Source organism: Pempheris klunzingeri, chromosome 9, assembly GCF_042242105.1.
Source record: "Pempheris klunzingeri isolate RE-2024b chromosome 9, fPemKlu1.hap1, whole genome shotgun sequence".
Classification (NCBI taxonomy): Eukaryota; Metazoa; Chordata; class Actinopteri; order Acropomatiformes; family Pempheridae; genus Pempheris; species Pempheris klunzingeri.
Window position 1 is genome coordinate 24,414,952 of NC_092020.1, and position 27,680 is coordinate 24,442,631.

Here is a 27,680-nt window from a genome sequence, read left to right on the forward strand (position 1 = left end):
TCGTCCTATTGAAAACACACAAATATTATGAGGACAAAAGAAACTAACCTAGTTTCTTTGAGAGTGATGTGTGTGTGAGTCACTCACAGTTATCAGTGTTGCCCAACGTCATCACACACACACACACACACACACACAGCGTAGGCACAGATACACAGAAATTACATTTGAATATGATTTGAAAATGTCCTTACTCCCTTGATACCCTTTCACTCTCTCAGCTCTTTAACATTTTGAGTTTGTTTAGACGTGCAAAAAGTATCCTAGTAGATTATAATCTAGTTTTTTTTTTATCCTAGTTATGTTTTGTGCATGTAAACGTCATATCCTTATCCTGGTCTTCTGAAACCTGGATATACCACCTGGAATACTCAGATAGAAACCAGGACATCGTGGCTTGTAACCACCTTATCCAGGTTTCTTAACATTCTTTGTCGGTACAGAACATATCGGCTGAGATGTGAGAAATCAAGACTCCACTGCACACAGATTATCAGAAACCTGGAGACTGTTGAATCACGTCTACGGGGATATGAATAACCAGGGTTTTCATCTTCCGTGTGAACATCATACCCAGAATAAGATCAAAACCAGGTTAAATGTGTAAACGCACCCACCGTCACTCAAGTCTCCAACTTTTAATGATCAGTAATTTAGATTTATTAAAGCCTGTGATTGTGTGAGGAGCTGAAGGCCTGCCATTACAAAAGCCTCACGGAGGGTGATATAAAAGACTCAGGGGTGTGTGTGTGTGTGTGTGTGTGTGTGTGTTACTGTGATTGTGTGGGTCTTGTGTGTATATTTATGTGTGTGTGTGTGTGTGTGTGTGTGTGTGTGCGCGTGCCATTACACAGCCCACTGGGCTGGCTGTAATGACTGCTGAGTTTATATTCACCACTGACTGGACCAAGAAATCAAACCCCCCTCCCACTTCCTGCCTCGTGATTGGCCCACATAACTCATTCCCCCTTTACAATTGGCTCCCAACTTTAGCCCCTCCCATCCCATTGGTCCTCCCAGGGTTGTTGCCTGGTTACATCAGAAGCTCGTATATTTGAGCAGAGCTCTGGATGTTTACTGCAGCACTTCTACAGACAGAGTGCAGCCTGAGACAACCTCACACACACACACACACACACACACAAGAACACACACATAGACACACACCAGTTCAGAGGATGCACCCAGGCGATACCCTGGCTCTGCTGCTAGACCTGCTGGTACTGACGCTGACACCTCAGAGTGCTCAACTTGGATAACCTGCGCAGCGGATACAAGACCGACCTCCAGACCCACCCGACACTGAGAGAACAGAAATCTGAAGGAGAGGAGAGACTGACAGAACGAGCGTGTCAGCGGGATACTGCTCCTGCAGGAGATGTGTGAAGTGGTTAACAGACAAAAAGAAGGATGATGCAGAAATCACGCTGAGTTTGGTTAAAAGTCAAGCTGACTTCTTGGCAGGAAAAAAAAAAAAAAACAACAGGAAAAACAGCTTTAATAACCTTCGTGTTTAGCTTGCTGACCGCACGGGGCAGGAGAACGAGAAGAGACACAACAGAGACAGAAACACAGAACTGAAACACCTACATCCCGGATCCACTGTGATAAAACACCCAAAACAACACAAGAAGGAGATCACAGGGAGAGAAAACACAGCTGGAAAAAATGAGAATGGCCTGTGACATTCTGCTGCAGAGGTAAACATCAGGATTATGTAACTCTCTAGTCTGACTGGAATAACTGATCGGATGGATGGATGGATGGATGGATGGATGGATGGAGGAGAATGCAAATGTGTGGTTGGATGATAGATTAATGAATGAATGAGCAATGGAGGGTGAACGAGAGGAAAAAAAGGGGCAAGAAATTGGATGAATGAAGCGGATTGATTTACAAAAAAAAGAGGGGAGGGGAAGGCTCGAAGAAAGGATTAACTTGTGAATGCAGGAATGAATTAATAGAAACCTTCATGTCGAGTGATTTTAAATCCTTTTTTTGTTATGAATGGAAGAATGGAGGGAAATGAGGTTGGATTGTGTTTCCTGCTCATTGTTTTGATACCAGGGAGAGATGAAAGAGACTCGAGGAAGCCCGTCTTTTCTTTTTACAGGAATAGAAACAGCAGAAGAAGATGAAGAAAAAGGGGGTCATGGCATTACTTAACAGCTCATATTGTGTTATGCAATCTGAGTATGAAGAAAACAGGGGGGGGCTGGCTGAGGATGTGTCAGCATTTTCTCCATAGAGGGGCAGAAAATGGCAGTTTTTGCCCTTTAACCCTGTCGGTTCCAGTGAAACGCCGGCCTCCCGTCCACTGGTTAAATGAACATGAACCAATTGATCCACCTGGCTGTCAATCGACTTATCAGTAGCTCTGGTCATTACAAGCAAAATGTGCTGTTAAGCAGCTTCTAAGTCCATTTTATGTGTTAGTGGGGCAATAAAACATGTGAGCATCAAAGGTTTTCTTGTATCCAGTTCTACTTAATGGGAAACGAGGCTGTGAATAGTTCCCTCTGTTGTTTTATGGTTAATTTTAGTATTTTAATATTGAACTATTTAAATTCCAGGTGTTTATTTTTAACCCTTGTGGTCCGATCTGGGTAAAGGTTACTCTCAGCCGTTCTGTGTTGTTAAGCCTCTTCAGTGTTTAGTTATGAGAGAAAACTGATGCAGCTTTTGGCCTCGAACCGAAAGGATTAAGGAGCGTTTTCTCAAATTAAGGCCTCGGCAGTCAATCATACCTTTTGATATGTTTGAGGCATTTATCTCTAGCAGCTAGGGGCACTTCACAGTTACCATTATTGAGTAACCAAAGTCTTTTGAGGTGCTCCTGGCAGTCAGTTTGAAAACTAGTCTTGAAAATGTTTTCTTTATGTGTCAGTTAGCAAAGAGGTGAAACAAAAGGGATGATTTACATCTGTTTGAGAAAGTTTTTGCTTGGAAAATTACTGAAATTATTGATTGTTGGTTAAAAAAAATACTGACTGTCTTTAATTCTTGACTCTTGGTAGGATATTAGCTTTTTCACCTCTTCATTTTTTAAAAAACATTTTATAGACTAAATGATTGATTGACATAAAATCAAGCCATATTTAAATTGATAAAATAATAATTATTTGCAGCCTTTATCCAGAACATGTTTGTACAGTTTTTTTTTTTCTACAGTTTTCCATGAGGAAATCTTAAGCGACGCCATATGCGCACACATCCTTTATTAATATAGTTCACCTCGGTATACAAATCCACAGGCAGTGCCAAAAAGAATAGCAATTAAAGTGCAAGCTCTAAGCAATCTTGCATCAGCTCCTCATGACTGTGCAGGAGGAATGATTAATTGAAGGAGGGATGAGGAGGTGGAGAGAGGGGCCGTGGACGATTTGTTGAGTCGACTAAACAAAACAGATCATTATTCTCAGATGGCCAAACGTCTGTGGGATGATTAAAGGAAAATGAATGCAGGGGAGCTGCACTGGTCATTTATAGTCCTGAATGCGAAGTCACTGATGGGAACAAATAGCGTCCATGCAGAGAACGCCGATCCAAAACCTTTGGCCTGGAGTTGTGGACCGCTTGAATGTAAATGTCTGAGAGGGTTTCTTGTCCAAGACATTAAGGACTATAAATGGTTGCTGCTTCAGAGGCAGCGAGAAGAGCTGTTTATGAAATGTAAGATGGTGTTTAGGATTCTGTGAGCCCGTGTGAGAGACGGAGGGAAAGTGTGTGAGTGTTTGAAGGAGGTTACTAGCCAGTAAAATGTGTCATCTCGTGCATACTGATAAACGTGTGTGATATGAATTCATGTATATGTATGAGTGCACATTTTGGTTTTAAGCCATTGTGCAATTTGTCTGGTCCTCACAACTGTTTGAGGGTTAAGACTTGGTTTTAAGGTTAAGTTGCTAGAAGTAGGTCAAGGTCAGGGTTAGACATTTGGCTGTGATGACTAAGGTTATGCCAATGAGTGTCCTCACTACTATAGAAAGACAATAGTGTGTGTGTGTGTGTGTGTGTGTGTGTGTGTGTGTGTGGATGCACAGACTGCAGCAGTCTGTAGTACCTTCCAGCCAGAACGGAGCAGAGACAGGTTTGCTGACACCAGCACCTCTGTGGAATCACAACTAACCTCAAACTCACCTTAAACATACACACACACACACACACACACTCGCACACACACATATGCACACTCTCTTTGTTTGCTTTTTTTTTATCAAACTATCAGAATAATTGTTGTAAATGATGTGAGGACACCCTTGATCGTCCCTTTTCCTCGTTACCATCTGCAGCGGGAGCACAAAGCCCCTCTCGTGTCATTTTACTCTGCTAACATAATGCAGCAGACGAGGCCACAGTCATCCTGAGATGTTGTCGTTGTTTAGTCACCCAGTCAGCTGAGATGAGGCCTCTGATAACACAGCACAGCATTGCAGCTCTGCAGTATGCACTCTTAGCTGTGTGAAGCTGATACTCTTGCCCTATATACTGTATGTAAAATGTAGTACTACGTTACCTTCAGGTTAGTCGCCTACACAGCAACCAAAATGAACTCTGGCTAGAGACTGTGGAAGCTGTGCTGAGCCATGTTTTGTTAAAATCAGACTAAGAGATAAGAACTTCAGCAAGAACAGAGTAGCAAAGAATTTCTCAGTATATTATAATAATAATAATACATATTCAGTCATATTCATAATATCCATATTAAAGGCCGGGGCTACGCAATGATTTTATCTGCTAATATATGAAGGTCACAAACCTTCTGGAGATAGAAAATGCTGCACTACAATATGATATGAAGCCTAATATTCTCCACTGCAGAAAGAAAATATGGTATTTCTTAGTTTTCTACAGTTTTATGTAGCCGTGCACGAATTCCTAATGGTTTAATTACCCGTACAACATGCAGGGTAATAGTAGTATTCATATATCACCAGTCTTTTAAAGGTCAGTAATTAGTTTATGTTATAAATTAGAGTCTCTGTAGAGCCATTATCGCATGTTCAGACACTGCATCCCACATTCAAGGATAAGTAGTAAATCTAGAAAAGTATAAAGCTCTTATGGTGTTAAAGCAGGATCGTAACAGTCACGACATTAAAGAAGAACCATAGTATTAACATGAGGGTTGTTCCACGGCTTAGATGGATAGATAGACGTTGATTTTTAATGTTTATTTACTGATTTGCTTTATAAATATCTTTTATTTTTACTATTCCTAATCAGGAGAACAATATACTTCAGCCCTCAGGTGATGCACGTCTGCCTACGAGTGCTGTAATCTGCCACCAGAGAGATTTTCCTTGTCCAGGGATCTGGTTAGCAGACCGCAGATTAGCCTGATGTGATCTGAATTAATTTTCCTCTGCCACTCACCTCAGATGCCTTTAGGATGCAGTCGATAAAACAATCAGTGAAATCAAAATTGATAAATTAATTAGTAATGTGTACTAATCACAGTTTGAATCAAAGTCATTGGATCAGCGGGCAGCGGCGGTGGTAATGAACAGTTCCCGCCTGTCGTCGGCACTGAATCAAATTTGAAAAGAAGCGACATGTTTGTTTGCTTCTGTAACATTTTCACAGGCAACGTGACCGTCTGCTTAGGTCGCTTTAAAAGGTTTTACAGTAGGACTGCCAAGGAACAGGTAGCTAAAGGTGCGACTCCTTAAGATGTTATCAAGGTCTTATCTCCGCGCTCGGCTACTGCTGCAGTCGTCGTGGCTGTAGGGCAGCAGCCGATCTAATCCGACCTACTTGGAGCACTTTTGAAAGCCAAGCCTTTATTGGCCAACTAGTGCTATTCACACACGTGTCAGTTTGAGGCCAGAGTCAGCAACAAAAATAGATATCTGACCTTCATGTGTCTTAAAATGGTCATGTTGTTGTTAAGTTTAAAAAGAAATGTGCGTACTGTTAGCTTCAACACATGCAATCCAGCATAGATCATTGAAATTACCAGCGGTTATCGTTTTATTTGAGTGTCCTTTAATCTAATAACAGCCAAAACATTTAAAGCTATCAAAGATTAACTTGACACTTGGCTAAAAAGTAGGGGTTTTACTGCCCTCTCTGATTTATTAATAGTATTTATCTCACAGTGTGCTGACACACCCTGGAGTGCAATATCAGTGCAGCAAAGTGAGAAGTTAAACTAGCGGAGGTTGGCAAAAACTACATTTTCACAGGGTGTTAAGTGACTCTAAAAAGAGCAAAAGCAACATTGCAGTTGTCCCTAGGAGTGCATCCAGTTCCTTGTGTGTATATTGTAGTTCCAGATTTAAATATAATCCTCTTAAGATTTCAAAACTTTGCTCATGTTTTGTTAAAAGCTAATTAATGGTGAGACGTGAGTGTGTGAAACTGATGTGTTGTCTGAACCAAAGGTGAGCTGTACGACACACTAACTACGTTCACATGGAGCCTCGTGTTGCAATTACTATCTGTGTAAATGCACAAACAGAATATAAACACGTCACTCGCAATAATCAGACCTCACCTGGTTGTAACGGGGTACTTTAAACCTGTTCATACACAGATAAAAACGAAAAACTGTACCATGTAAATGATTTAACCAGATTACTTCATGGCAGAGTTTTTTTTTTTTTTTTTTCTGTGCTCGCCCGACTATGTCTCTGCGTAAAGGCATGTGGATTCATGTTTTCCCAAATCTAACAACATGGCAGCTTACAAGCTGAACTGGACCTCCTGTGGAGAGTTGTTGTTTGTTTTTCATACAAAATCTTGACAGAACCGAACAGCAGGAAAAACAGCCAGCTCTTCAAACAAGTCCATGAAAAAATTATCGAAGCCGGGATACATGAAAATGTAGAACAAATTAAAAAAACGCTGGAAAAACCACCTTATTATTATTGATTATTATCAAGAGGCACAGCTGTTTAAATGTTCTGGTGCACCGGACCGTGTTAGATCACATCCCATGTAAACAATATACAATATAACATCTGATGCTGCTCATGTGGGGATTCTTGAATCCTTAATGTTGAATTCCTGAATCGTTGGCTCTCTCTCTAATTAAAGCGTTTGGTCTAGACCTGCTCTTCATGTAAAGCGTCTTGAGATAACGCTGTTGTGATTTGGCGCTGTATAAATAAAGATTGATTGATTGATTAACCTGAAATCTTCGGTGCATGTGACAGTGTTCGCTTTTGTCCTCTGGTGTAACGTTGGCATGATAGCCGCGCTGATTAGTAAAGGAGAAGCTTTCCACCTTGAGACATGATCTAAACCACTTTCTGCTGCATCAGGAAGCTGGAATATTTAGTCCCATCTGCCCTTCATGGTGTTCCCAGGGGGGGGTGGGGGAGAAATGCCCAGAAGGGCCCCGTAAAGGGTGTCATGTATGATCTCTTAGGGCTGAACTGACTGAATTATCTCCCACCCTCAGGCTGCAACAACAACAACTTAAGTTGCAGTCTTCAGGGGCAGAATAGTGTAAGGTAGGATATTATCTTCGCTACTTAAGGCACATGGAGATTATGTAACGTCTGTGAGGACCCTATCAAGGATCTACTGTTAGAGATGCAGCCACCTCAGGGCGCAGCTCAGCAGGAGAGCCTGCTGCCAGATGTTATCAGTGGTTGTAGGGCCAGTTGCTGCTGTGGGGAGCCTGCAGGGTGGGCTCCCGTTTAAAGGGCAGTCCGCTGTGTTGACTGAACAGGAGAATGAGTTTCAAATGACAAAAGATCTGATATGAACTCAGTCCGGATAATTGTGGAATATTTGTCAGATGTTGGAGCCAAATGGACAAAATACAGACGTTATCCAAGTGCTTCCTCGGTCCGCTTGGGAGGGCAGCAGATTAAAGAAAGGTTGTTTTTTTGTTATTATGTTTGTTTTTATATTTCATTACTCGTCCTCCCTCGCAGCCGCTGTTTTCCAGGCTTTTTTGGCAGGCGTATTGTTTTGATCTCCACAACACCCGTGCCTCTCTGCCTCTTTTTTGTCTGTCTCTCAATCGCACTCATGTTCCCGATCAAGGTTACAGTGTCAGAAAAGAGAATGTGAGCTGCTTGTTACCTTCAAAGCCTGCACGGGAGGAGGAGAGGAGATTAAAGAGGAAAGAAACGCCGTGGATAGAAAGATGGATTCCAAAAGGGCAGAGGTGAAATATAAAAAAAAAAAAAAAAAATCTGTATAAATCATGGCAGGGTGGGATGAGAGAAAGGGGGGAAACATGGAATAAGGGAGGGAGAACAGATGAAATAGGTTGGCAAGAATGATCTAAAGTGAAAAGTAAATGGAGAGAAACCAAAAAAATAATAATCTAATGACAGAAAGGGAAGCTAATGAAGAGAGAAAGGAGGGTAGAGAAGAAATGGAAAGGGAAGGATTAGAAGAAAAGGTGTGGAAGAAGAGTAAAGATGGAGGGCGTTATCATGGCCTGTCTGCCATTAATAATTCAGTCTGTATTGATCTACGTGTGTGTGTGTGTGTGTGTGTGTGTGTGTGTGTGTGTGTGTGTGTGTGTGTGTGTGTGTGTGTGTGTGTGTGTGTGTGTGTGTGTGGTGTGGGTGTGTGTGTGGGTGGCTGTCTGTGTTAAGGAGCCAATATACATCCACACATACAGCTTGCATAACGTCAGCTGCTGTTTTTCTAATGAGATGAGTTTGACCGCCCGAGTCTCTCTCTCTCTCTTTCTCTCTCACACACACACACACACACACACACACACACACTCTCAGAGTATGTATGAGATGTACCCATGTACTTGGGCATAATGTGAACGACCTTGTGTTGTGTGTGTAGGAGTGTTATATAAATCTGGAGTCCGGTCGTGCCTGTGTGTGTGTGTGTGTGTGTGTGTGTGTGTGTGTGTGTGTGTGTGTGTGTGTGTGTGTGTGTGTGTGTGTGTGTGTGTGTGTGTGTGTGTGTGTGTGTGTGTGTGTGTGTGTGTGTGTGTGTGTGTGTGTGTGTGTGTGTGTGTGGCCAGCGGCAGGCTGCTGAATCAACGGACGCAGCCTTGCTCATGCCACACACACACACACACACACACACACACACACACACACACACACACTTCCTTGCTCATAGAAGAGCATCGAACAACAAATATGACTTGACGCACACACACACACACACACACACACACACTTCTATCTGATCAGCAGGGTTCAGTAGAGCTCTGTAGCCTAAATAACAAACTGCCCACCCAGAGTGGCGCCATGGACTAAAACTTTGTGTATTTGTGTGTGTGTGTGTGTGTGTGTGTGTGTGTGTGCATTTCTTGAGATTGTCATTCGGCACAAGGGATGTTAGATTAGAAGACAGCTGCGGCGGGAACATAAACTCACCACGCTGGCTCGCACACATCTTTATTTTATTTGATTCTTTATTCTTTCAACACAGACAGAATTCACAGTACGGACGGATGTGTTCACGGTTCAGTCGTCGTTGCCTTTCTTCTTCCCTGTTTTGACTCTCGCTGTCCGACGCTCACTCCTCCGAGGTCACGCCATGTCAGTATGGGAAGGGAGGAGTACGTGATGTTCTAACCATGTTGTCCTTTTTCCCCTCTGTCTGTCTCCCTACAGCTCCCACCTCTCCCCTATATCCATCCTGCCTGCTGACTCTGCTGAGTAAGTACACACACCAGTAATTTCATCCTCTCATGATAACATACATAGACACTTCTTACTGTACACAAACTCAAAGACATGCACACCTTAAATTCCAGCTAGAATAAGACATTGTAATTCGAGAAAACCTTTTTTTGATTTATTTTTACCACAAGTTGGTAACCAGTGTCATGCAAGTACAAAAAACAGGAAGAAGAAAATGTATACATACAAAAAAAGTAAGAATAAAATGAAATAAAACAGGGAGGGAAGTAGAATAAGAAGGATGTTCAAGGTGCTTAGCTTAAAGAATTGGTGCATTGAAGAGTATTTACATATAAAATAATATACTGACAAACTGACAGATGAAGCGCTTAAGGAATATTTAACTTTTTCTAACGACAGAAGAGACATTAAATCATGTAGTCAGGATGTAGAAGAAGGTGCATTTGGGCTTTTCCACTTGGCCAACTATGAGTTCGGCAAAAGCAACGACTAAAAATCTTAAAATAAGCAGTTGCATCCTGCAGATTTTATTAAGAGGACGATATAAAACCTGCAAACGAGAGGTGAGAGAGCGAGACAACAAGATTAGTTGAAGGTTGAAGATGGAGTGAGGCACCATCTGCTCGAGAGGAGGATAAAATAACTGGACTCAGGACAGAAGAAGTGCAGGCAGCGCTGAGAAGAGTGGATTCAGTAGAAAGGTATGAGGTTGAGAGGAAGTGATAAGGAGGAAGGAGGAGAACCGGCCTCGTGTTTTGACTATGAGGCAAAACTAAAGTATTTTGCACGGCTCGGTGCTTTTAGAGCCCCGAGGACATGAACTCAGTAATCACATGACTGTCAGGCCAAAGTCAGTGACTTAGACACAGAGTCAAAGCATTTTCTACGGCGCTGTAGTGAGTTTACTGACCTAAAGACTTTCAGGGGCTGTGGGGTCAACACACGGAAACTAAATGTAGTAGTTTAATGCATCTATAAGCAGCAGAGTGGTCCTGCGAAAATCCTCATAGTTGATATTATTATGTGTATTTGTTGGCGTCAACATGATCAATTGATCAGCTGATTATTAATTTAATTATTTCATTCTAACTATCACCGCAAAACCCAAATATATCTACAATTCACTGTCGGATACGTCAAAAGAAACGAGGTAAATCCTCCCAATTGAGAACCAGGACCTCGGGAATGTTTAGTCAATTATCAGATTAGTTGCTAATTAATATTAATATCGACTAATTAATTATTCAGCAGATTGTTTCAGCTCTAACACATTGGCGTTACGTTTCTCCTTCAGGGTGGCTTTTCTTTAGCTTTGCTTTTTATTTTAAGAAAAAGTTTATCAGTTTTATTAACTTCATCCAAATAAGCAAAAACCTTTTGTCTCTAATTGTGATTAATGTCAAATGTGTTCAAAAGGCCTCTAGTCTGTTCAGAGGCTTGGAAAGAGCCAACACCTAATTTAACCTTAGGTTAGATCAAACTGGGTTTAAAACGAGTAAATCTGGGTTTAAAATTAAGCAAATCACTGTTTGGTAAATCCATGTTTATGGATTCAAACCAAAATTAAATGGAGATAAATTAATATGGAGATGCTTTCTTACCCAAATTAGAATGAATTAATACATAAGAATAAATAAAAACATTTAGTGAGTATAAAAGAGGGAGGAAAACTGTTAACTTGACCCTTAACCTTCTTTGAGGAACTTGATTGTTTTGCTCAGTCCATCTCAAACAGGGCAGCCAGTTTAAAACATAAACCTCCTCAAGTGAAAGTTTGAATTTAATCTTTCTGAATTTGTAAAAGTTTGACGCTGCACCCACTGTGGGCAAACTGTACCTGCTCCCACTGGACGTAATTACATAGCGAAATTACATCCTCCCTCCTCTTCATATTTAGGTCATCTGGTTAAATGATTGTCCCGTTTGACCCTCATGGGCCACCATACCATGTATGTGTATCCATGGCAATGCCAGTGAACGTGCTCGGGTTCAGTCCACCTGGCTCACAGTCCTGTAAGAGGAAGCGTTTAGTGTCTGATCCCTTCACGTGGTGTTTGTTCTCGATAAGCCAGCCGTTGTTTCAAGACTGTGTGATCACTGACTCATAAAGGAACTCATTTCCACAATTTTTATATATAGTCCTGCGTCTTTTATCTTTTTTTGTTGTTGTTGTGTTTTTTTATTTGTCATGGGTCCCACTCCCAATGCAACCCTCTAACGTTGTGCCTATCTCGACTGTGTGTGTGTGTGTGTGTGTGTGTGTGTGTGAAAGAATGCAAACACATCATCTCTTACCGCTCATGTGTTAAGTAACTGTGTTTGTGTGTGATGGATAGTTATTATTAGCAGAGCTTCCTACAGTGAGAGCTTGAGCTGCTGCTGCAGGCAAAGGTGGGCTGACAGTCCAGGGAAATGTGCGCACAGTTGTGTGGGAGTCCGGCTGATATAACCTCACACACTTTTATTTGATCTAAGGCCAATAACTTTTATGAGTTTTGCCTTAAATGGCCACGGATGTGAAGCCCAGATGCAGTTATGTTCCAGCCTCAAGTCTCCCATCTAAAATCATGTAACTTTAGCTGGTGTTGCTATGTTGTATCAGCAGACACACCCAGTCTGACGATGAAGGATCCATCAGGAGCAGAGTTTTTCCCAGTTAATGTCTTTTTTTTTCTTTTCATACCAGTTTTTCAACCTTTACTGCTGCCTAAGCTGGAGGAGAAACAAAGCTAACGGGCCGCGAGAAGCCAGACTAATGGAGGGAGAGATTCAGTACGATCACAAACACGTGGCCAGACAAGTTAAATAAAGTCTCAGCAGAGCCTGTGGATCAGCCGCTGCATGTCAGCGTAGAAGAGGTCGGAGTGTGTTGTTACCTTTTATAGGCCTCAACGTCCTCTCCTTCTCCTTGGCTCTAAGAATGAATAATCCTGTCACAACTAGACTTATTATTTTACTTGTAAAATAGCTAAGAAAGGGAAAAAAAAAACATTTTTATCAGGCCCTCAACTTGTTTGATTCATTATTAACCTTTAGTAAACATCTCTTACTGTACGTAACAGGTGCATTTTTGAATTTGGCACTGAGGTCAACACACAAGTTTGTCATTGAAAGCTCCAGTTATTTGTCTGCTAATTGATTTGTAGACCTCTTTCTATTCATTAAAGGAGGCCGATGGCATGTGGGATTATGTTGGGAGGCTTACATGTGGTTCCAGAGATGAAGGTTTTAGCCTGTGCATCATTACTGGGTACAGCTAAACCTTACTCCGAGCACAAAGATCTTAATTAAATGGATGAACAATGCACTAAGCTTATTGGATTCAGTCTAACTGAACAGAAGAGCACATAAATTAAAGACAACTCAATAATTGAAAACAAAGGAGAGCATTACACATCATTGAACCCTATTTGTAGAACACGGGATAGTAGCTAAACCTAAGAGTTAATTAAATGTTAAAACATTAAGGTGATGAGTTTTTATTACTTTTTCTCAGTAAGAGGAAATATTAAATGTGGTGAAGTAGATTTGTAGGTGTGGATTCTTGTTGGTGAATGTTACAATACAGGTTACAGCTCCAAATATGCAAAGTGCTGCATGCTAATTACTCATTTTACAACAAGAAATGGGAGTTAACTTATCGTTTATGTATAATTTCTTATGGGCAAGTATGATTCATCATTTTCCAGCACTGAATTCTACATTTAGTGTAAGTGAATGGCTATTTTTAATCAGAGGGTTTCACGCATCATGTATTTGTTGCGTGAGTGGTTTTATTGTGGTCCTTGCTGATTTAAATCCGTGTGTCTGCTCGTCTCTCTCGCTCTTTCACAGACAGACTGAGAGACTGATTCAGAGAAATGTGCTTCTTATGTGACAACAACCAGGCTACAGCTCGCTTAATAATTGACTTATCACATCACTTTGTGCTGCTTTTGCTTCCCGTGTGTCCCTGGACGGCTAAAGAACGATACCGATAGAGTATAGATAGAGAAAAATAAAAATGAAGTTAAGGGAGAGAGAAGGGAAGCACAATTACTCGATGTTTAATGGCTAAATAGCTCATTTTAGGATTCATAACACACTGGCTTGGCTCAGTTTTATGTCAAGTATGCCAGGAAGATTGGACGTACATACTAGGACCACATATGGGACACAAACAGAATATGAAATCAAAAAAGTTTTTACTTTGTCAATTTTCAACAGGCTTTGTATCGTCATGTCACATTTATTGTCTCTACGGCTGTTGTTTGATTGAACAGAGTCCTCAGTGAAAGTTAAACATTGTTTATTTGCATATACTACCCACATTATAATGATACAAAGTAGGTTGAAAATCTGCAATTTATCCCATTTAAAGTCTTGCACCAAAACAAAAGTTAAGTTATGTGGGTGTACCTGGATATTTTTGTTGGCTGTGGTGGGATTTTTAATGCCTGCCACTAATGAGAACACAGAAAAAACGTTTGGCATTGGTCACTTTTAACCTGAGCCGTCACAGTTTAAACACTCATTACTGTTTGAACTAAACTCATTCCAGTGGAGGAAACACGGGCTGCGTCGTTACTCAGTATTTAACACAGTTTTAAGCACAAACGCCGATTGAGCTTTAACTAACTGCAATGTCAAGGTGACTGCGTGTTTGTTTGAACAGAAGAGCAGCACAGAAATGCCCTTTTTTAGTCAAACTTACTGCTTCATGACACACGATTTAAAAAAAATAAAAATAAAAATCAGAATACACGTAGAAATCAGGTATTTTTTGTGTGTTCTCAGGATAATTCAGCGAACCATCAGGGCTGCAGTGGAGCAGCATTTCTTTGAGCTGAAAACCTCCATCGACCAAGACCTCAGCAACTACGACAGCCAGGGGTGAGAGCGCATACAGACACACAGTAACGTCCACGCACAAACATGAAACCCAAATACACTTGGATCACGTAGGGGAACATATCTATATTTACACCAAAGCTCTGTCAAAAGTGTGCACAACACAACCTCTTGTGTTCTGCTGGGGTCTTTTTTTTTCCTCCTCCGTGCACCTGCTGGTAGAAGCGTGCATTGCAAAGATTCCTGAGGGGCTGAAAGTGGCATCGTGTGACTTTAAGGAAACATAAATGTCATAGTGAACATTGTGCACAAGGACACAAAGCCAGACAGATGGTTCGGTTTACCAGTAAACATGCTGACAGCTGTGATGTTAATTAGCAAACTCTACATGTTAATGGGAGCATCTGTTGGGTGGTCAGTCAGCTCTAAGTTACAACAAAATGTCCAGAAGTTTTACATTGTGTGGCAAGCAGCTCTGTGTTAGCATGCACCGTAAAGGCACGGCAGCATTTCAGTGTCTCAAGTTAGTAAATATCAATATTTCTATTAAACAAACTTTTTTTTTTTTTTTATTATTTGTTTTCCAGGGTGAGTCCCGATGAGTCTGCAGACCAGGGTTGCCATGGAGACGAGGGGCAACAAACCGAGCCGGAGGACGGTCCCCGCGACACCGAAGGGGAGACGTCGCTCACGCGGGCACACGAGCATCGCATGAAACAAAGCCAGAAAGACACACAGGTCTGCACACACACACACACACACACACACACACACACACACACATTCGAATCGTCCACATCTCACATGTACTAAATGTTACGTGGACGTAGCACAAACATGATTGTCTCCCCCTGTGTACACAAGTGAAATCAGATACCAACACACACACACATGCAGGGGAAACACCCTGACCAGCTGCTCTGTCGGCTATCAGCATTTTTCCCATAACTAACCTCATTCCTGTCTCGGTCCGTCAGTTCATTCCAAGGCTGAACGTTTGTAATCATCAGCACAGTCCATCTTTGTTCTGCTCTGATGGAACAACAAACCTGTTTAACAAGTAAAAGGCTGCACACAGATCAATGAGTGATGCACACAGGCCGCGTTTTTTTGTTCTCACCACCTCAAGAGTGCTGAGAGAATGAGATACGACTGAGAAGTGGTGTAAAATGTCGTCCTCGGGTTTGACCGGAGGGGGTCTGCGCGGTAACTTTCTGAAATCAACAGTTACATCTACCTTTTCACACCCACTGTGTGACAACCAAAGCAGGATTTGCCACATAGGAGCATGTGTTTGATGCTTCATTAGCGTGTGAACATATTTTCCACATACATGTTTTGTAAGCCGTGTGACAGTGGAGATTAAATCCACTTCCTCAGTACCGCCCTTGAACCCCCCTTGAGCCTTTGTGGCTCGTGTCCCAAGAACCGTTTTAGCGTCCAGACGTCCAGGAGACAGAAGAGGAACTGACAGCACGGCAGACAGACAGACAGACAGACAGAGAGACAGAGAGAGAGAGAGATGTGTCCTGTCGCCTCTTTAAATTAGAATCTGAGTCCAGCAGATCAGCCAAGGGCCACACAGCGTTCCTCCTCCAGCAAACCTTTTCAGTTCAGTTTAGTTTAGTTCAAAGAACACGTGCAAACGCTTTAAACCTCCAGTGTGGATGTTCAGGGCCTTGAATCATCAGTAATGCTGCAGTGTTAGTTACAAAGAAGTCCTGAGCAAAGAGTTATAAAGGTTGAACTTTAAGATTAACTATTATTATAGTTAATTATCATTTAATTATTTCTACCATTTCAGTCCCCAGTGTTTCCCCTAATACCTCATCTCTGTTATCCATTCACCAAACAAGCAAACGTTATCTGTAATTCTCGCTGTTGCTGTTCTCCCAGGATTCGTTGGACTCTGGCGCCATCCTGGAGGAGAACTCGGGAATGGACCTGGACGCAGAGGCCGTCAGAGATGCTGAGAACAACATCAACACTGCCAGGTGGGCTCAGTTTGCTTTTCCGAGCCGTTTTTTGAGTTCAGTTTCACTTTATATCACTTTAAAGTATCACTTTACTGAAGTACTTTATGCCACTTAAATCACTTTCACTGTGTAATAAGTTATTAGAGTGAGATGTAGTATCAAGGCCAGAGGTAAGAGTTTAGCAGGCTTTGTTCAAAATCTTGTAAGTTTATGTTTTTTCAAGGTTTGGAATCTGCTTAAATTCAAAAACATCCTTTAATATTTGAAATGAAACAATCCCGTCGTTCTGTTTATTTGTTGTATGACAATACAAAGCGATTGCAGTGATTGTAAAGAGAATCTGTCACACTTTAGATGTGACGATAAAGGCTTCAAGAGTCTGGAGATGTTTGGTTTTGGCTCATGCACACCTTCAGGTGCGTTCGAGAAAATGCCAAAATGTCCAAAAATGTCCAACACCAAGCTATTAAGTGTACAATATTTTGGTCCCTTGACTTCCACTGTGTAAAAGTTAAGGTTTTACCTGATGCAAGTAATAGAATAGAGCTGCAGGAGCTTCTCTTGGTTTTGGTACCTTGAATGTGCTTGAAAAGTGCTTGAATTTTACATTTAATAAGCTGGGAAACAATTGGAGGAGGTAGATAGGTGTGTGTGTGTGTGTGTGTGTGTGTGTGTCCTGTGAGGAGAGGACTTCCTTTTCTTTGTGTTGCACTAATCACATGACACCTCACGTTCACAAATCACTTCGACGCGCTGTCTCATCCTCTGAAACAGACCTTTATCATGCCCGTCTCGACTTACAGAGCGTGTTGTCGTGTCGTTTTTTTTCTTCTCACACGTCACATACGGTGCGCCGCGCCGGATCACGCCTTCAGCTTGTGATTGCTAACGAGCGTAGTTAATGTAGCGCGTTTGATGCGGCGTGCAGCATAAAAGTGGTTCAGGCAGCCGATGCTCCAATGCTGTTTCACACCTATTCAGGAAAATTTTAGGGTTGACAAATCTGAGGTTTCCCCACAGCTGAAGCAGCATCTCTGTGAGTTTTTTCCCCACAAGGAATCACTGGTGGCGTGAACATGGTTCATGTTGTGTGACTTTGGTTTGTTTTACTGGTATTTCTACATTTATTTACGTTTTTAAAAAATATGTCAATAGTCTGTCCCCAGAAATCACAATTTGGGAGTCAAAGTGTTTTGAATTTCGTCCACTTTATGTTTGTTTCTAATTATTTTTTCCTGTACGTCTTATGTTTCCTATGTTTGTTTTCAGGCAGGACAATCAACCCTGTATCATCATGGAGCAGACTCAGACGGACTGTGTAAGTGGAAATATGTGGGGAGATTTTTAAATTTACAAAATCATTCGAATTACAAGCACAGAAAAACTTTTCATCCTTTTCATCATCAGTTTTCTTTTCTTTTTCCTTCACTCCTTCCATCTCTAATCTCTTTTAATCCCTCTCCCCCATCTCTTCCTCCAGGACTCGGGCTCATGCCGCTGCGATCAGAACGCCAACACCAGCGAGGCCAACAGGAACCGCCTGTCGCCATGCCAACCAAACTCTGGCCACAACCCCCACCTCCAGCTCTTCCCTGACAACCAGTGGGAAGGTAGGCGCCCGCTCCGTCTCCGCTGTCACAGCCTGCTCTTTACTACAAGATAATAAACTACTGTTAAACTTCTTTCCAACACGAATCCAAAATTAGTTTATCCTCTCAGTTTCAATCATTTCAAGTAAGTACAGAGTCCTGCAAGAAAGTTGTGTAATGGGTAAAATATATTCTATTATTATATAGATTCACTGTTATGTGTAAAGATAAACTCAATGTGAGCAGCTTAGATGATCATCCGGCATCTTGTACATCTACGAATCAGCGGCTGTGGATGATCTTCTTTTTTCTGCATAGCAACAACAATTAAAACTTAATGTCAGCAGAGTGAGGAGCAGCACAGTTAAATCTGAAATAATGTTTCTACGTGTTCGAGCTCCGTTAATAAAAAATAAAGCTCTTTAAAGTGAGTCCCTGTGTGTTTTTGGTAATGGGGCGGTTCTAGTGTTGAGCTTCGTGGGTGCAGGACTCTGATCTGATCACGTAAACTGAATGAATGTTGGTGAACGATTGACCTCAATGCTCCTCTTCTCCGCCATCTCTCCCCCCTTCCCTGTCCCCTTCTCCTCCTCTTTCTCCTCTCCTTCCTCCCTCTTGTCCTCCTTCCATCCAAACAGCGTCACCCCCCTCCCATCTCCACCTCCCTCCCATAGACTTCTCATGTATGCATCTGCAAAAAGAAGGCCAAGGTAAGTAGTTTACGTCTGTAGGGCTGGGTGTAGGTTTTTTTTTTTTTTTAAACCAATTTTATAAAATCCTTTTAAACAAAAAGAAAAATACATTTTTACGGTTCAGCTCTTTTTGTATGTGTGCTTTTTTTTTCAGCTCCTTTGGGCATTTTTACACACAAAATGAAAAATAAACCTAGTTACCACAACTTTAAGTCTTCTGTTAACATAATATCAACAAATAATAATATAGAAGCACCGGAATCAAACTGGGAACCTTTAGATTAGTAGACGACTGCGTCCTCTGCATCCTAAACCAGAGATCATGCTAACAGCGCTAACAGGAGCTACAAGGCCAACATGTCTAACCCATGTTCTTCCTGCATGTCTCTATTAAATGGACCGTCAGACAGCCAATCATGAGCCTCGTTAGATCTTGGTACAAGCATGCTGCAAGCTTATTTTTTTGCTTAGTTGTCAAAATACCGAACGAGGAGGCATTTTTCTAAGTAGTTCTGTCGGTGCCGTCGGTACCCAGCCCTAAATATGTGTCCACTGCTCCACCGGTCTACCCATCCGTCCCTTCATCCTTTCTCACTGGGTTGTTTAATGGTGGTCGCTTGCAAGAAGCTTCATTAAAACATTCTCCCGTTTTTAAAATGTGAATGAATAAATCCCTGCATGTGAAACTTCCTTCCTTTGGACTTGATAACACAGCCGCTGGACTCCTGTCATTTCTCCTTCCTCGTATCTCCTCTTCCCTCCTGCTGCAGGGTCACTGGGCAGATTGATCAGGACGCCTTTCCTCTCTAAACACATTTTTATCCCCCTTGACTTTGCGTGTCTGTTTCTCACCCCTGTCTCGTCATCTTTACGCCACCTCCTTCACTCTCTCTCTCTCCTTCCCCCCCCCTCTTTTTTTTTTTTTTTTTCTTTCCCCTCGACTCAGCTTGTTTGCATATCGCTGACAGTCAAGACGCCGTTAGCAGAGAGGGAGTCAGCAGAGTGCCGAAGAAGAAAATTAATTTGTTGTTGGATGTATCAGCAGCTCCTCTTTATATTTCTCTCCCCAGACCCCGTCCCGGCTTACAAATCCTGGCAGGACGACAGCGACAGCGGAGAGGCGCAGCTCTCCCCGCTGGCCGGTCGCATGGTTCCTCTCCCCCCGCTCCCCCTGGAGGAGGACGGCGAGGACGACGAGGGGGACGGAGGACAGGATGCCTCCCCCTCATCGTCCCGCTCCCACCCTCACCTCCTTGCGCGACGCTTTCTCGACTTCGGAGCGCACGGTGCCCAGCGGTTCCTCCAGCAGGACCTGGACGCCACCTCACCCACCAAAGCACAGAGGTACGGAGAGCCGCTAGATTCTGCTTAAAGTGAACAAATCACACCTTCAGTCATTTCCCTCATCAATCGATCGGGACAGAAATGTGTGGATTTCTTGGCTGTTCGCTCACACTTGTGAATCCCCTGTGGCTCCAGGCCGCGGCGAGCGTCGTTCGGCTCCAAAGAGGCGATGAGAGGAGGAGATTCAGTGACCCACCAACTCACCAAGAAGCTTCAACACCTGAAGAAGAAAATCAAACAGTTTGAAGAGCAGTTTGAGAAGGAGAGGAACTATAAGGTAAGAATAGAAAAGTGGAGCTACTGTATTCGTATTATTGAGCTAAACTACTTTTAAGTGGAGAAAACTAACAGATATCACAATGAAACTTCCCCAGCTGATTACGTACATTAAAACATTTTTAAAAAATGTATTGCATGGAAGTTTTATGTATAAATAAATGCAAATGAGGCATCATCTAATCAAACATGCGCTTAATTGCATATATTATTACGGATAAAGTCAGGTCCAAAATTCTTGTTTCATGTTGTTGACATACTACAGAAGACAGTTTGGATATAGTTTGTGTTTTTATTCCATTAAAAAGCCATAAAAAACATTTTTTTACAAATAAAATCTTCAATGAATCAGACTGTGAATGATATACGAACAAATTCCTCTTTGAAAACCTCCAGAATATAGAAGGAGTTTGGTGTCTGTGAGTGTATTCTTATGCTCAAAGTGAGGCAGAAAATTCATTTTAAAAACTTTGCATTTAAAGATGTGAATTTACAGATGCAAATAGACAAATTGGAGTAAAATAAACACCTAAATGTGTGTTTTGGACGTTTGCCTGTAGTGTCTGGCCTTGAAAGATACTAATCAGATGCAAAGTGGTCAAAAAAGCCTGTAAACTCCTCCACACTGTTGATTACTTTTGATTACTCACTTTATTCCCAACATTTTGGTCCTTAGACCTTCATCTTTCTCCAACTCCTCTCTTCCCTTCCCTCTCCTCGTCTCGTGGTATATTAACTTTACCTGATGAAGGACAGAGGACTTAAACCTTGTGAATAAAGTCAGCACGAGTGGTTGACAGTTTGCAGGGCTTTTTGATTTCAGAGCTTGAGATCCAGCTCGTTCATTGATGTAGTAATAAGGAAAACTGTAGGTTACACTTGTGTGTCGTAGCCTTACGTCACTATCGTAGCTGTAACTGTGGCTCAGAGGTGGAGTGGAGCAGTTCGATCCCGTCCTTAGGAAAGACACTAAACCCCAACTGTGTGAAGGTGTGATAGAATAGTCCAACTTAGATTCCTTCTGTGTGAAGGGGTGAACGAGGATGTAATGTAAAAAGCAATAAAAGTAATTTAAAAGTGCTTTGAAGGGTCGAAATGACAAGAACCATTTACCATTTATAGCCCGCTAATATAGGAAACCATGCCTTGTACTGAAAGGGGTCACAGATGCTATAAAAACATACTATTTTTAAGTCTCTCTAAGTAAAAACAACAGGTAGATGCTTTAATTGGTTTAAACCCCCCCTCCTCTCTCTCTCTCTCTCTCCTCTGCAGCCCTCTCACGGAGACAAGGCAGCTAACCCCAAAGTCCTCAAATGGATGACCGACCTGACCAAGATCCGCCGGCAGATTAAAGGTACGACCGCTCGCTCTCCCTCCTGTGAATGTTTATCAGTGTGTGTGTGTGTGTGTGTGGGTGTGAGTGTGTGTCGGGGTTAGAGTGTCCGTGTGCCATCCTGTTCCACGCCGGACAGCTTGACCCTCCCCACTCCGAAACCTTTTTGTAACGACATCGCATGTTTGCTGCTCTAACGCACTCGCACTCGCCGTGGGGTTGACGTGGCTCTCACATGCGTGGCTCCCACCCTCCAGTGTGCTGATGCGTCCTTGTGAACCCACAATCATTACCTCCTCAGTGAATTCAGTGCGGTGAAACGGTGGATGAGACTTTCTGTCAAAACAGTTTTGGAAAATAATGAGGATAAAGAAATAATCTGTCTTTGATATTTTTTGATGAGAATTAAAGTTGAGTCTGCAGAAGCTTTGAGAAACTGGTGTTTCTTGACAGCCAGTGAGCTAAAACGCACTTTTTAATCAAGTATTTGATGTGTAGAAATAGTTTTCTTTGCTTTGAAGTGTCTCTCGTGCATCGTTTCACTGCACTGAAGAAACCCCGTGACACTCGTCCACCTTCTCTATGTGAGGTGACGGCTCTCCTCTTCGGAGAACGCAGTGGCCGAAACATTTCTCTCTCTCTGTTTCAAATCAAAATTGACAACAAAAATAACGTGAGCACCCGCTCTCCACTTTCCTCCCTCCTCCTATCGCCCACCGACCGATTGATTGATTGATTGACCGATCGGCCAACCAGGACGCCAGCACCACCTTTTACCCAGAAGCACGCTGAGGCACCAGGCTTTGCTCCATTCATACAGACGCCACCATGCTCCCTCCTCCCCTTCCTCCTCCTCCTCCTCCTCCTCCTCCTCTATCTGCTCACCTCCCCATCACACACTCACCCCCCCGCTCCACCCCCACTCAGGCCTGAGCTCTAGACCGTATCACCTCAGTAAGTACCAACCCCTCAGTAAGTAGACATCACAAACACTACTGACAGCCACAATGAGGCGCCGTTGCTTTGGTGTATTTCCTGTTCAGACCGCATGTTGGGACGAGGCGTTTATCAACAGGTGTCGCTAGAGCGGCAGGTTATTTATTTATTTATTTATTTTAGCAATAACTCTCTGCTACAAGGAAAAGTCTTCAACAATTCACTTGAGTAAAACCACAAACGTATCACCAGAAAAATGTACTTGAAGTATTGTAGATTGGTCCTTTTTCGGAGAGTTATATGATTATGTGGTATCATTAATTTAAAACATTAAGTTAAAGCAGCGTGTTAATGTTGCAGCTGTTAAAGTAACTAGTTGCTAAAGCTGTCAAATAGAAGCAGTGGAGTAAAAAGTACAATGTTTTCCCCTCAGGTTTAGTGGAGTTAGAGGTTTATAGTTGGATAAAATGGAAATATTCAAGCAAAGCAATCAGAAATGTGGACGTACTTAACTACTTTCCACCAATGTGATAAATTCATTTATGTTTTATTTGCTAAAAAGGTTAAAAAAAAAAAAACTGTGGGCATTTCTCCAGTGTTTTCACATAATAACAAAAAGATTGTTTTCTGTTGTTAATGGCTGATTTCTTTACACAGTATTTACTCTTCGTAAAAGAAAATAAGTACAGCAGTAATAATAAGTAGTTTAAGACCAATACAGTCGTGTTTTCTCAAACCACAAGTTGTGTTTGATGCTTTTACACTGTGCAAAATGATTCCACTTAAATAGGACGATTCATGCAGAGGAAGGTGAGGCTTTATTTTACAGCAGCGGTACATTATGTGTCATACGTGTCATCAGTATCAGGCTCACTCAGGGGCGTTTAAATGTGTTTTTGTTATGCAAGATTCAAGATTCCCTCATTATCATTGCCTAATATATACTTTATAGATGTATATATTTACACACACATGCATAAAAGAATAGAAATGTTCTAAAATCTGTATATAAATGCTGCCTTGATAAGTTATTGCTCATAAACTGTGTTTAAAATAAGGTTTAAAAGTTTGCACAGGTTGAAATGTGTTGAAACTGTTGAGGAAAGGATTTTGCTCGGTTGTGACTGTGTGCGGTGATGTTTTTGTTCAGGGTGTGTGTGTCTTGTCAAAGCATGTTTGTCCTTCTCCTCATGTTGTTGTGACTGGCTGACTTTAACCACAGCTGTCAGACTGCATGTCTGATCGCTCAGGGAAAGATGTCTCATGTGCGTCTGAAGGCTTAAGATTGTCTCCCCCTCCTCTCTCTCTCTCTCTCTCTCTCTCTCTGAAACCACCGTTCTCACCCTGGTTCCTTCTCCTTCCTTTCTCACTTTACCCTCTCTATCCCCTCCCTGTTGTGTCTCTACCTTCACCTCCCCTCCTCATCGCTATCTTCGTCCTTCCTCAGATGCCAAACATCGTGCAGAGAGCGAGCTCGGCCCCCAGACTCGTCCTCGGAGCAACACGTTGCCCAAGAGCTTCGGCTCCACGCTGGACCAAGGCGCTTACGATGCAGCGGGGGAGGCGAAGGGTCAGCGGCCCACCAGGGAGGAAACACTGGAGCTGATCCAGCGCAGGGTGAAAGGGAAGAGGCAGGAGGACGGCTGGCCTGACGACATCAAGGTCAGCAGCTGATATTTTCATCAGATCAAGACTCATTTTAAACACAACGCATAAGATGAAACATGATGTGTAACGTTGAGGGTAAAGCTGCAGCTTGGAATAATGCAGATACACGTCATATTAGGCGTACATGTGTGCCCGTTTCAACAATGTGAAAGTGAAAATAGGTGAAAATGTATGTATATATGAGGGGAGCCTGATTTAAAAAAAGTGAGAAATGTTGAAGTTTAAGCACGAAACATGTAAAATTACTGTGAAAACAAAAAGGTTTGGAGCAGTTTGACTTGGTTTTATTGCACAAAGCGTCATGGTACAAAGCAGTTTGTCCAGCATGTTCTGTCACTATTACATGATTAACTGTGTGGGTCTGTGTAGAAGATGACCAAGGAGCAGTTGTCCTGTGAGAAGACGGTCCTACAGAAGAACCTGCTGCACTATGAGGGCCTGCACGGGCGACCGGTAAGTCGCCAACGTCCTAAATCCAGACAGGAGCTCGCTTGTTTGTTCTGTGAAGTTAAACCTGCTCTAACCAGCCAAACTCTCCCCCCAGGTGACACGAGAGGAGCGTCTGGTGGTGAAGCCGCTCTACGATCGCTACCGATTGGTCAAACAGATGCTCACCAGAGTCAGCATCACGCCTGTCACAGTACGTACGCGGAAACATCATCACATCCATTACACGGTGCCGGCAACATTAGCATGTCAGTCTTGGTTGAAAGAGAGGTTGTTGTATGATAGCAGATCACTGCCAAAAATCCACGAGCACAAGTGAGATCTGTGGTCTGGTCGTCCGCCATTTTGTGGTGGTCAAGATCTGATCTCTCATTTGAAAACTGACTCACGTTTATCACAAACCAAATTTCAAGAGAGTTACGGTTGATGATGTGAAGTCTGCTCCTCTTCATCCACACACGCCGACCTCATTTGCGGATTTTGCTGATAATTTAGGGCGGAGCTACCTGCTCACTAACCAAGATGGCGATGCCTGTGAAGTGAAACTCAAAGCTTCGAACCAACGGGTGACGTCACGGTTGCTCCGTCCACTTCTTCTTCTGTACAGTCTGTGGTTTTAGTGAGGTGGACTTTGTAAACTTGCTCAAACAGATGAAATGTACATAAAACACGAGCTCTTGTTAATCTGATTCCTGCTTCACTGTATATTCAACTATCTATATAACACAACCTCCCCCTCTCTCCCCCACAGGTGTCCCCCTCCAGCAAGAGGCGAAGCCAGACGCTCCAGCCGATCATCGAGGGTGAAACTGCTCATTTCTGGGAGGAGATCAAAGAGGAGGAGGAGGATGAGCGGAAGGAGAGAGAGGGAGGAGGCGGAGGAGGGGGAGGAGGGGGAGGAGAAGAAGATGATGAGAGGGGGGACGAGGAGAAGGATGAGGAGGAGGAAGAGGAGGAGGACGAGGAGGAGGAGGAGGGAGAGAGCAGCGGCGGGGAGATGCAGAGCTCCGAGGTCATCATGGCCGTCGACCCCGTGACCCCGACAGACGGACCGGTGAGGAGCCAGAACCAGCCTGACAGACAGAGCGACTGTCCAATGAGAGCCAAGATGGAGGAGGGCTCGGGGAGGCTGGCGCTGGACCTGCGGCTGTCCAGCTCCAACGCCTCGTCCATGTGAGAGCACACACACACACACACACACACACACTAATTTATGGGTCAAGATCCAGAAAACAAAACGCAAAACTATAACTGCTTCCTCATGTATCCCATCATCCTCCAGGCCAGAGCTGCTGGAACAGCTGTGGAAGGCCAGAGCAGAGAAGAAGAAACTGAGGAAGACCATCCGGGAGTTTGAGGAAGATTTTTATCAGCGTAATGGAAGGTAGGTCAGTCGGCAGAATGACTGCAGTGTTGTTCCTCTCCTGGGAAAACTAATGGAGATGAATCCAGGACAGTCTGTTGGGTTACAGACACACACATCAGTCTTTCCCGTCAACGAAGTTTCAAAGGATTTGAGAATTCGTGGAAATCCTGGATTCACGAGTTCAATTAATACACGCTGCAATTTTAGCATTTAGTGAAGCAGCTTAAACATGAGGCCTTTTTCAGACTGCATATTAAAGCTTCTCCGTCTGTCACAACCTGTGTGATCTGAAGAGCTGATCAGGAGAGACGAAGGTCTGCGATCAGTCTCGCTGCCGTCTAGTCAGTGAAATACTGTACTGCCGCTATTAGACCTCTCAGAGCGTCAGGCTACATCCACACACACACACGAGCGTTTCAGGATTAATCACATGACCATTATTGTGCAGTGAGCATGAGCGTGACGGTGTTAACAGGAAGTAGATTCGGAAACGGCGATGGTGGGAAAAAAGTGAGCAGAGATTTCTTTGTGACGAGGTGGAACTGAGACACACAATCAGGAAGTGAACCTGCTTTGTTAGTGGTCTGTTTCTCCAGACTGTGTGATGTAGCAGACGTTTCGTTAGTAGCGTCTTAAAAACAAACGGATGAAGCCTCCGTTTGCTCAGAGACGGCAGGTTTGAGGAGGGTAGAGCAGGAATGTGTTCAGGACGTGAAAATAAAGCGGCGTCTTCTCCTCTGTCTCCCTCCTCTGCTGTAGAAATGTCCAGAAGGAGGACCGGGTGCCGATGCTGGAGGAGTACAGGGAGTACAAGAGGATCAAGGCCAAACTCCGCCTCCTGGAGGTTCTCATCAGCAAACAGGATTCCTCCAAATCCATCTAGACCCGCCCCTCGCCATCACCACACTCATCAGCTCTCATCACAGCGGCGAGGAGCCGCCACCACGTCCGCCGGTCTGTCAGACGCCATCACGCCTGCGAGGGTTTAACAAAACACTCCAGCCAGCGACGGCAGCCACATCACATGACCTCCCAGGAAGTCGACAGGCTCACCTCAGGCCGACTTCAGGTGGTGCGTTCATGTCACAGAAAAACACTCTGGTTTTCTCACCGCTTCAGCGTTACAGTCGATGTCCTGATTTAAGTTGTTAGCAGTCACAGGAACAGGAACAGGAACAGGAACACCTCCAGAAACCTTTTGAGGGACTTCTAGACGTAAAACCTGCATCTTAACGACCAAAAGAAAGTTCTGGTTCTCTGGTCTGAGCCTCTGAGGTGGTGCTTTTAAAACACTGTAAAAACCAGAAGTTAAAACAACAACATGCTGACTCTGGTGTCTCCAATGGGTTTTTATACGCAGTCGCTCTAATCTGCCAAATGTTAGGGAGTCATGTGACAGAAAAGTAAAGACGAATGTTTAAAGAACTTTTTTAGATCCTGATAATTAGACCCTGGGACTGTTTGGCTGAAAACTAGTGAGCGATATGCATTAAAGCACTGAGTAATATTTCAGCATCATCATAAAATCACATTAGTTTGATGAATTTATACGTTAGATATTTTCTTCGTTGATATCAGGATTCATTTGTGTCTCTAACCACTTTTAAAAAAAAAAAAGGTGACGCAAGATGCACAT

At 43.0% G+C, this 27,680-nt stretch overlaps 1 protein-coding gene across 3 annotated transcripts in view; it reads left to right on the forward strand.

Annotated features, from left to right (window-relative positions):
* Positions 1 to 27,493, forward strand: part of fam13b (family with sequence similarity 13 member B) — an 80,768-nt gene extending 53,275 nt beyond the window's left edge. For 2 of the 3 annotated variants that reach the window (XM_070837058.1, XM_070837059.1), the window contains exons 8-24: positions 9,555 to 9,599; positions 14,361 to 14,456; positions 15,002 to 15,152; positions 16,311 to 16,408; positions 17,660 to 17,708; positions 17,871 to 18,000; positions 18,618 to 18,689; positions 19,742 to 20,015; positions 20,151 to 20,292; positions 21,567 to 21,648; positions 22,384 to 22,581; positions 24,011 to 24,225; positions 24,601 to 24,684; positions 24,776 to 24,871; positions 25,430 to 25,851; positions 25,961 to 26,062; positions 26,804 to 27,493. In XM_070837058.1, coding sequence (XP_070693159.1) covers positions 9,555 to 9,599; positions 14,361 to 14,456; positions 15,002 to 15,152; positions 16,311 to 16,408; positions 17,660 to 17,708; positions 17,871 to 18,000; positions 18,618 to 18,689; positions 19,742 to 20,015; positions 20,151 to 20,292; positions 21,567 to 21,648; positions 22,384 to 22,581; positions 24,011 to 24,225; positions 24,601 to 24,684; positions 24,776 to 24,871; positions 25,430 to 25,851; positions 25,961 to 26,062; positions 26,804 to 26,927 — 2,380 coding nt within the window. In that variant the 3' untranslated portion in view covers positions 26,928 to 27,493. The remainder of the gene's footprint in view (positions 1 to 9,554; positions 9,600 to 14,360; positions 14,457 to 15,001; positions 15,153 to 16,310; positions 16,409 to 17,659; positions 17,709 to 17,870; positions 18,001 to 18,617; positions 18,690 to 19,741; positions 20,016 to 20,150; positions 20,293 to 21,566; positions 21,649 to 22,383; positions 22,582 to 24,010; positions 24,226 to 24,600; positions 24,685 to 24,775; positions 24,872 to 25,429; positions 25,852 to 25,960; positions 26,063 to 26,803) is intronic. The other variant, XM_070837060.1, reaches the window with a different exon arrangement.
* The last annotated feature ends 187 nt before the right edge of the window (positions 27,494 to 27,680 follow it).